General features: G+C 24.6%; 1 protein-coding gene across 2 annotated transcripts in view; it reads left to right on the top strand.

Moving 5' to 3' along the window:
• The first annotated feature begins 1,811 nt into the window (after positions 1–1,811).
• LOC117177691 (phosphatidylinositol 5-phosphate 4-kinase type-2 alpha) overlaps positions 1,812–11,004 on the top strand; it is a 44,804-nt gene continuing 35,611 nt past the window's right edge. For both annotated transcript variants that reach the window (XM_033368548.1, XM_033368547.1), the window contains exons 1-2: positions 1,812–2,154; positions 7,715–7,812. In XM_033368548.1, coding sequence (XP_033224439.1) covers positions 2,020–2,154; positions 7,715–7,812 — 233 coding nt within the window. In that variant the 5' untranslated portion in view covers positions 1,812–2,019. The remainder of the gene's footprint in view (positions 2,155–7,714; positions 7,813–11,004) is intronic.

The following is an 11,004-nucleotide window of genomic DNA, read 5'->3' as shown; positions in this document are numbered from 1 at the left end:
TTCAAACCTTTCAAAATATTTAAAAAGATAAAAAAATTTATTTTTAAATAGCAAACATTTTTTTTTTTTTTAAATGTGTCTGAAATCTTTAAAAATTTTAATTATAAGTTTTTTCCTGAATTGTTAAAAAAATTTCCTCAAAATCTTTCGAATTTTTTTTCGACATTTTTGAAAATCTTTTGAAAATTTCCAAGGAATATTAAGAAACTTTTCTATTCTATTCAGTCAAGATAGTAAAACAAATTCAACCGAATAGTTGAATTTTCAAAACCAGAAAAAAAAACGAATCTTAGACAAACCACTTGAATTATCAACTAAAAAAGATGAATTTTCAATATAAAATTACAGAGTTAAATTTTCAGTTAAAAAGATCTATTTCAAATTAAAATAAATTTTTTCAAAATATTTAAATTTTTCACATACATGAACCTAAAACCAAAAATGATCTCTTAAACAAAGTAGTTTAAGGTTAAAAACAATACTGACAAAAAGATGGATTTTTAACATAAATAGTTTAACTTTTTACCAGACTGTTTAATTTTTAATCCAAAATAAGAATTTTCTACAAATCAGTTTAATTTTCAACCAAACAGTTCAGACTTGAATGAAATAATTTTTCAACTGCAATAATGTATTTAATAGAAAATTTGTTTAAATTAATTTAGGTTTTGACTAAATAGTTGAATTGTTTATCCAAATAAATAACTTTGCAGCAAAGGAGTTGAATTTTCAACCGAGAAAGATTTTCCAGTCAACAGTGAAAAAAATGTTCAAAAGAATAGTGAAATTTTCTACTAAGACAGTTGAAGTTAAAAAAAAAATTATTTTCATCTAAAGAGTTGAATTTTCTATCAAACTGTTGCATTTTTAAGTCAAAAACGAATTTTCTACAAAAAGTTTAATTTTCAACCCGCAAATATGCATTTCTAACAAAATAGAGGAATTTTTAACTAAAAAATATCAATTTTCGATTTAAAAAATGGAATAGTTAGATTTTCTGTGAAAACAAAATTTTCAACAATAAAAAAACAAAATTTTTTCAGCAAAAAATTGAATTTTGAACCGAATAGATGACTTTCCCACGGGAATCATGAATTTAGGGAAAACAATTTTTTTAGGAAAATAGTTCAATGCTTCAACCAAGAATTTTTAAACCAAAAAGACGAATTTTTAACTAAATAGTTAAATTTTCTACCAAAGTGTTGAATTTTTAAGCCAAAATACAAATTTTCTAGAAAAAAGTTTCATTTTCAAGTCAAAAATAAACATTACTAATAAAATTCATAAATTTTTGAAGAAAAAAGATCATTTTCCGATCAAAAATGGATTCGTTATGTAACAAAAATTTTAACAAAAAAAACTAATTATTAACAAAATAGTTCCAGTTTCAACCAAGAATTTTCATCAAAAAAGTTAATTTTGAGCCAAATAGTTGAACTTTCCACAAAACCTTTATTAAATCTTATATTAAAATTTAAAAATTGTGTGAGACAAAGAACATCGCGCACGCAGTACGTACGTTTGTTTTCCAATGTATGATACAAATCATTATTCATCCATTTGTTCAATAAAGAATTAAAATACACTAAACTCTCTCCAATAATTAAAAACTCCCGCCAAATCAGGAGTCCAACTTTTTCCTTCCTCTTCCGCCGGCGTGAAACATTTCCACCAATCGTTATTTTTCATTTTGCAAAATGCACCAATCACACCTGGCCATCGTAGCTTGAGAACAATTTTTTAAATCGATTAGCTGGGCACGCGGAGGAACTTCACTTCGTTCGTTTTCGCCATTTTTAAAGGGCCTTTCAGTCGCTGACAAACTGCGGTTGTGGGTGGTAGGTTTTTGACAGAAATTTTCTTCGATTTTTCCTTCCCCGCCAATTTGTGTGCCGTCGCATGCGATAAATCCGGGTTTTCGCAATGAGAGCTGAGTAAAGTGAATACTCGTCAGGTGAAATATCGTCCGCGAAAAAGTGAATCGCGGTTTGTTGATCGATCGTTAACAGCAGCAAAAGTATGTCTAGTGCGCCGCTGTCTAGCGGGTTGAGTAAGCTCAAAAAGAAACATTTTCGGGTTAAGCACCAAAAAGTTAAGCTTTTCCGAGCAAATGAGCCGCTTCTCAGCGTTTTCATGTGGGGTGTCAACCACACGGTGAGTCCACTTTTTCCATCCTTGCCCTTTTTTCCAATCGAAATATACAAATTCGAGGTACCCCAAATTCCGTTTCCCCCCTTTATTCTCTTTTTCGATTACGTGACACAATTTAGAGTTTGAAAAAATATGGATACGAGGGATTTACGCTGTTATGTTCATTTTAGCGTGGAGCAATTATTTACCTTGCATGCTACACTGCAATGAATAATTAATGTCTATTGGCATTGCGAAGTGTAGAGAATTTCGCTTTCTGATTCTCGTTTGTATATATTGTGTAGATGAATATAAACTTGAATTGTGTTCATTTATTTTTTCATTTAAAAGTCACTTCGAGGAATAAGGATCAATTTCTTTTTTGACATTGAAACTTTCAGAATTGAAGCTGTTTCATTTTGTTAAGGAAGTAGTCATTTTTTTTATTTATTGTTTTATGAAAGTGGATTGTTGACTTGAAATTTTTTTCGTGCTTTTTGACTGTTAAAAAACGCACGAATTTGGATTGTTATCATATTGGAAAGTTGAAAAATGTTGAAAGTTTTTATTATAAACAAAATCTAGTAAATTGAGGTACTTTCTTTAAAAACGCAATTATTTTTAATTGAATGGTTGCCGTACAGAGCTGGATAACCAACAAAGTCGAAATTTTTCAGGAGAGCAAAAAAACATTCTTTAAAATCGAAATCAGGATATAAGACAACTGAAAAGGAGACTTCTGATCTGAATTATTTCTTAATTAAGCCCAAAAATGTGATTAGAAAAAGTTATTCAATTCCGAGAAATAGAATGTAGAATTTGAAAATCTCGAAGTGACAGGAAGCTAAAAATGGAACAGGCTTGGCTGCGGATCGCTGTAAAAATGCAGTTTTTCAATTAAAAAACAAATAAGTACAATGTCCCGAGAGATTGAGTTGCTGAATTGGACGAAAATGAGATCAATCCGAAAAAATTAACTAATTCTGAGTAAATCATTTAAAAATTTTAAAGTTTAAATTTAATGGGTTTTGAAAATCATCTTTGGGTAACAATTAAAAATCTCATTTGCAATTAAAAATAATTTACTCCAAAAATATGAAAAAATATGAAATTTTTATCAACAGGGATGAATTTTTAAACTAAGAAGATGATTTTTCTACCATAAATGACAAATTTCAAAAAGAAGGAACAGTTAAATTTCAGTGAAAATTTCAATTTAAAAAAAAAGATGGAACAAAATTGTTTAATTTTCCACCAACGAGAAGAATTTTCTAATCGAAAAGACGAATTCTCAACAAATAAAGATTTTTCAATTTTTCAGTTCATCTTAAGTTCCGAACTTTTAAGCCAAAAGAAGATTTTTCGGTAAAGCAGATTAAGTTTCAAACCGAAAATATGAATTTTCAAACAAACTTAATTTTCAATCCAACAGTTTCATCTTTAAGCCAAAAAAAATACAAGAAATTGCGAAGCAATAAGATTATTTTCCTATAAAAATAAAACGAATTTGTAACTAACAAAGATCAATTTTCAACCAAAAATGGAAATGTTAAATTTTGAATTAAAAAATTTAACTTTAAATTAAAAAAAAACGATTTTTCAACAAAACAGGTAAGTTTTGAATAAAATGAATGAACCTCCAACTTTTATTCAAATAGTTTAATTTTCAATTAAAATGACGATTCTTCAACGAGAATAGTTAAATTTGCAGTTGAGAAAATTTTAATTTTCAACCAAATTCATTCGTAAAAGTAGCTTTATATTCCTGTATTTAAATATTTTGTTCGAAAGTTCATTTTTTTAGTTTGAAATTATTTTTTTTTCAACTAAAAATTTAGCTATTCTATTTTTGTTTGACAATTGATCGTTTTTAGTTTAAAATTAAAGTACCTTGTTGAAAATTCATGTATTGTATTGAAAATTCGTTTTTTTTTTTAGTAGAAAAATAATCTTTTTGCTTGAAAATGCAACAGTTTATTTACAATTATTTCTCTCTCTTGAATGAAAAACATTTCTTAGTTGAAAATTCAACTTATATTGAAATTTTTATTGAATTCAACTGTTTTTGATTAAAAATGAAAATGTTTTTGGATAGAAAAGTGAGCTATTTTGTCGAAAATTCGTTTTTTCTTTGGCTACAAATTAATTTTCTATTACTGTAATGTTGATTATTTAATTTTTGGTTAAAAAATTATATATTTCAGGTGAAAATTCGTCTTTTTTGATAGAAATTAATATATTTTTTTTAATTAAAAATTTAGTTATTCTAGTATAAAGATTTACCATTTCAGTTGAGAGTTAATTTTTTTAGTTTAAAATTCAACTATGCCAGTTGATGATTCATCAATTTAGTTTTAAACTCATTTTTTAAATTAAAAATTTAACTATTCAATCTTTGGCTGAAAACTGATATTTTTTAGTTCAAAATTTACTTATATGGTTCAAAAATGTTTTTCCTTTTATTTGAAAATTCAAGTATTTTGTTGAAAGCACGTCTTTTTGGTAGCAAAATAATCTTCTTGTCTGAAAATTTATTTTGTTTGTCGAATATTTAAGTATTCCCGTTAAATATTTGTTTTTAGTTTATTTAAAAATTTAACTGCTTGGTTGAAGATTAATTTTTTTTTAATTTGAAAATTCACCTAATACATTAGGAAGTCATGAATTTTTTTTTATAAGTCGATACTTTTGGTAAAAAATTCATCTTTTTAGTTGAAAATTCAACTGCGTGATTAAAAATTCATCTATATTGTTGAAAATTATAAGTTGAAAAAATAAATATTAAATGAATACTAAATTGATGAACTTGTATTTAAATAATAACATTTTTAACTAAAAATATCATTTTCAGAAGTAAACAATTGAAAAATAATGGACATTCTAATTCAAGGCAAATAAATTACTAAAACTAATATTATATCATAATAGGTCTATGAAATGAAGAAAGGTATATATTTTTTTATAAAAAAAATGATAATTTGAAAAAAGTATATATTTTTTTGGGTAGAAAATGGGGATTTAAGATCAGGGTGGCTGCTGGTTTTTAAATAATTAGTGGAATTGTTATGTTTTTCAATTATGCTATTATTTAGCTTACAATGAGTAATTCAAAATTTTTTACTTTAAAAATTTTCGATTTAAAATGTTTATTTCTAAGTTTACGTTTTTAATTTAAAGAATTTTTAAATGCTTTCTTAAAGACTTGAGCCAATAAAAAATAAAAGCCTTTGATGTTGAAAATTTGGGATAAAAACATTTTTATTTGATAAATAAATAAATTTTTTTAATTTTTCTGTACTTTAAGTAACTAAACTTAAACGGTTTCAATTTGAAAGTCTTAATCACTAAACCAATGTGAGCATATGAGTGAAAGTTTATAAACTGTTTTAAACTTAAAAATAACTTTATGATAATATATTCTTAATCAAAAGATTTTATTACATTTAAAATATTGTTTCAGTTTAAAATATTCAATTTTTAACGTATTCAATTTGAAATTTTTAATTAAAAAAGGATTAATTATTGAATATTTAGTAATATTTGAATTTTTATTTAAGACAAGTAAATTGGAGTAATTTCAAGAGATATTTAGGAGTTTTAAAAAGATTAAAAATTATCATGGAAATTTTAGAGAGCTGTCTTAAAATCTTCTAGAATCTTTTTTGAAAATTTTATTTAAATCTTTGAAAAACTTTTTAAATATTCTCTTAAAATAATTTTTCAAAATGAAAAGTTATTTTTAATTTTCCTAGGAATCTTAAGAAAATGTTTTTATTCTTTTTAAAGCCTTTCACAATTCTGGAAAAGAATATGATTTTTCTGTTTAAAACCTGCGAAAATCTACGTTTTGTTTTTTATTAGGCTATCATTTGAAGTTTTACATTAAGTTTGAATCTTTTCAAAACTTTTACATATCTCTTAAAATTACTCAAATTTTGCCTACAAATATTAAATGTTCAATTTTTATTTATACATCCAAATTATAAAGAAATTTTCTAAAATTTGCAGGATTTTCTGAAAATTGTAGAAAAAATTCAATTTATTTGGACAGGAATTTATAAGTTCTGAACAAATTTCCAAAATAATTTTAAATTTAAAACAACTTCTAGATTTCTCAAGATTTTCAAACAAAATTCTGAAGTTTTCCAAGGATGTTTAAACTATTGAAAAAGAAAATAATTGAATTACTAATTTAAGAAGTGTTCAGTTAAATTTTTTTCAATATTTGATGTTTCTAGCTTAAAATTCTTCAAAATTATATAATTTTGAAAATTTTAAAGTTCATTGATTGATTTTTTAATTTCAAGCGTTGAAAATGATAATGTGGATTTACATTTTTTTATATTCAAAAATCTTAGTGCCTTTAATTTTATACGCATAAATTATTGAGCATTTGAATACAAAATTTTGTAATTGAAAACTTTTAAATTTCAATTTAAAAAATTCAAAACTTAAAAAAAAAATGTTTGCCAACCAGGAAAGACCCGGGAAATGACCGGGAATTTATTTCGTCGATTAAAACGGCCACTCTGAAGATATTATTTTAGAATTTTATTGGTATTTTTGTGGTGGGAAAAACCGGCAAATAGTATTATTTAAGTGTGTTTTCTCTAAAAAAAAGAAGCATTTTGTTATTTCAGTGTATTAAAAAAACGTTATGAAGAGGAATATGGTCAGGAATAGGTTAACAAGTAGAAAAAAAGAAAAAAAAATGGATGCGAAGACAATTTCTTGAAAATTTTTATTTGAAAAAATGTAGTAATGGGCAGTAACGAGTATCATTGACTTATATGATAGAAGAGAACCTAATTTTCCAGTTCTTTTCCATTAATTGCGATAATAAAACAATTAAAATAATATTTTATTACTATATTAAAAATGTGATTTCAATCAAATCCATTTAATACATGTATTTCATTTTCTAAGAATTTTTTTATGCAAAAACCCGATTTTGGCAAAAATGTTAGTTTTCTAGTTCTGTACTGTTACTCTTCAATTGCAGACATTCAAAATTATAGTAACAAATTTGAGAATTGTTTTATAGTAAGAAAAATAAAAACGTTCTGTTAATTTTGTAGAAAACTTAATCATAGGAAATTCTGCGAAGAGCCTGACAATTCCGAACATTTATATTATTTTTAAAATCCCTTTGTCATTGTCACAATTTCAAATTTAGAACCTTTATTACGCAGCTATTTTCCACACGGAATTATTACATCTGTATGCAATGTATATAGAACACGTGTATGATCTCATTTCATATGGTAATTTCCATAATTACACATGAACGTGATACATTCGTGCATGTTGATACTATGTGGAAATTACGTTATCAATGATCACATCTTCAGACTGCACATATCCTTATAGATACTGAAAATGTAATATTCAAAAATAAATATTCATTGATATTCAATAAACAGAATACATTATTCATTGATACTAGCCATAATCGAATGTTTGCGACTCATTCGAAATCTGATAACTCCATTCAAAGAAATGAAAATTGCAACAACAATTTAATGTTTGAAGAAAAAATATTTTTAAAAAATTATTTTATGAATTTTATTTTATAACTTTTCAGATAAATGAACTCAGTCATGTCAACATACCGGTGATGCTCTTACCAGATGACTTCAGAGCATACAGCAAATTAAAAGTTGATAACCATCTATTTAATAAGTGAGTCCGTATCTCATTTACAAAATACTCTGCTCCTACTAAAAATTGATTTATTGTTCTGTTATTTCTTTTTTTTTTCCTTGAAACGAATGACTGGACGGAAAGCAGTGACGAAGATACAAATACTAGACGACACATTTTCGAGATACTTCTTATTTTAGAACAGTTTTGTGAATGGAAAAAAGATGTCATTTAAGTTGAAAAATATGGATCTAGATTTGTATTGTTTTCCGAAAAAAGTGAATATTGGAAATCATCGATGCGAGATTAAAGTAATTCAGCATTGTAGTCTATTCTAAATATATCAAGATTGGTTGGTTGGTCACTGCTTTTAATAATAGAATCAATGAAAGACTTCTGGCGTCTGTTTTGTAGACTAAGTTAAGGAAAACAACAAATTTTGTTTCCATTTTAATTTTTACGAATTTGTTTAAATTCAGGGATCACGGTTTGTTTCCTATTTCCATTTCAGAATGGGAATAGGACTATAAAATTAAACTATAAAATTAAATAACTTTTTTTTTTTATTTGCGTAGGTAGCTGTTAAAGTGCTGGATTTATACTGTTTTAAATTAAATTTCTTTTAGTAATTTCCACTTTGTCCGAGGAAAATATATTCTATTGAATGTATTAATTGTTAAATAGGCAATGAATTTTAATTAACAGGATATAGTAACAGTTTGTTTTATTTCTTATTGAAATTCATGGATATAATTATGTTTTTAGAGTTTTTAATTTATTTAGTCATTCGATGGTGAGAATTTATGTATTTAGAAATATCCTGCAATCATTTTCGTTTGGTAAAAGTTAATGTTAAATTCTCAACTAAAACAGATTACTTTTGAACCAAATGTTTGCTTTTTTAATTTTAAAAAATATTTTTCTACCAAGAGAAATTAATTTTTAACCCAAAAAGACGAATGAAGAAGAGTTAAATTTTTAACCCGAAAATATGAATTTTCAAAGAAACAGTTCATTTTCACCAAATAATTGAATTTTCGATACAAAAAATATGATCCTAAACCAAAACAGATTATTTTTTAACAAAAATTTTTATTTTTCATAAAGGAAAATAAATTTTGTACCAAAATAGACGAATTTTCTTTAAAACATTAGAATTTTTAACTTGGAAATATGTTATTTTAAAGAAAAAGTTCATTTCCAACAAAATAGTGGAATTTTTAAAATAAAAAGTTGGATTTTTAAACCAAAAGATGGGTTTTCAACCAAGAAGATTAATTTACTAGAAAATAGTTTAATCCTCAACTAGAACAGATTAATTTACAACCAAAAAGTTAAATTTGCAACAAAATAGTTGAATTTTCTACCAAACTGTTAAAATTTCAAGCCAAAAAAAAACGAATTTTTTACAAAAGTGATGAATTTTTCACCCAAAAATATGATTTTTCAACAAAAAGTTAATTTTATACCAGATAATTCAATTTTCAACATAAAAAAGGAATAATTTTCGACCAAATAAGTTGAATTTTCAACACAGAAAGATGAGTTTTCAACCTAGAAGATAAATTTTCAATAAAATAGTATAATTCTCAACTAAAACTGATTAATCATCAACTAAGAAACATTCATTTTTAACCAAACAATTGTATTTTTAACCAAAATTTTTATTGATAATCCTGAAAAATAAATTTTTAACCAAAATAGACGAATTTTCTTTAAGACATTTGAATCTTTGAGGAAAAAGTTCATTTTCATCAAAATATTGGGAATTTTCTACACAAAAAGATTAATCCTCAACTAAAACAGATTATTTTTTAATCAAACAGTTGTATTTTTTAACTAAAATTGTTTATTTTCTATCAAGAGGAATTAATTATGAACAAAAATAGACGATTTTTCTTTATAACAGTTGAATTTTTAACTTGGAAATATTAATTTTCAAAGAAAAAGTTCATTTTCATAAAAATAGTGGAATTTTCGACACAAAAAGTATAATCCTAAACCAAAACAGATTAATTTTTAACCAAACAGTTGTATTTTCAACCAAAACATTCTATTTTCTATCCAGACAAATTCATTTTTAACCAAAGTGGACGAATTTTCTTTAAAACGGTTGATTTTTTAACTTGGAAATATTAATTTTCAAAGAAAAAGTTCATTTTCATCAAAATAATGGAATTTTTTGATCAAAAAGTTGAATTTTTAACTCAGAAAGATGAGTTTTCAACTGAGAAGATAAATTTTCAATAAAATAGTTTAATTCTCAACCAAAACAGATTAATCATCAACTAAAAAATAATCATTTTTAACCAAGCAGTTGTATTTTTTAACCAAAATTTTTATTTTCAATTATGAAAAATAAATTTGTAACTAAAATAGACTAATTTTCTTTAAAATATTTGAATTTTTGAAGAAAAAGTTCATTTTCATCAAAATATTGGGAATTATCTACACAAGAAGATTAAACCTCAACTAAAACAGATTAATTTTTAATCAAACAGTTGTATTTTGTGATAAATTGTTTATTTTCTATCAAGAGGAATTAATTTTTAACAAAAATAGACGAATTTTCTTTAAAGCAGTTGAATTTTCAAAGAAAAAGGTCATTTTCATCAAAATAGTGGAATTTTCGACACAAAAAGTATAATCCTAAACCAAAAGCAGATTAATTTTTAACCAAATTGGACGAATTTTCTTTAAACCAGTTGAATTTTCAACTTGGAAATATTAATTTTCAAAATAATGGAATTTTTTACCAAAAAGTTGCATTTTTAATACAAAAAGATAACTTTTCAACCAAGAAGATTAATTTACTAAAAAATAATTTAATCCTCAGCTACAACCCGAAAATATCATTTTTCAATAAAAATTTAATTTTCTACTAAATAATTCAATTTTCAACATAAAAAATGAATAATTTTCAACAATAACAGTTGAATTTTCAACACAGAAAGAGGAGTTTTCAACCGAGAAGATAAATTTTCAATAAATTAGTATAATTCTCAATAAAAACAGATTAATCCTCAACTAAAGCAAATAAATTTTTAACTAAACAATTGTATTTTTTAACCAAAATTTTTTATTTTCTATTAAGAAAAATAAATTTTTAACCAGAATAGACGAATTTTATTTAAAACAGTTGAATTTTTAACTTGGAAATATGAATTTTCAAAGAAAAAGTTCATTTTCATCAAAATAGTAGAATTTTCGACCCAAAAAGTATAATCCTAA

This window comes from Belonocnema kinseyi, chromosome 8, assembly GCF_010883055.1.
Source record: "Belonocnema kinseyi isolate 2016_QV_RU_SX_M_011 chromosome 8, B_treatae_v1, whole genome shotgun sequence".
Taxonomy (NCBI): domain Eukaryota; kingdom Metazoa; phylum Arthropoda; class Insecta; order Hymenoptera; family Cynipidae; genus Belonocnema; species Belonocnema kinseyi.
Note: the sequence above shows the minus strand (reverse complement) of the source record. Positions and strands in the feature narration are given on the sequence as shown.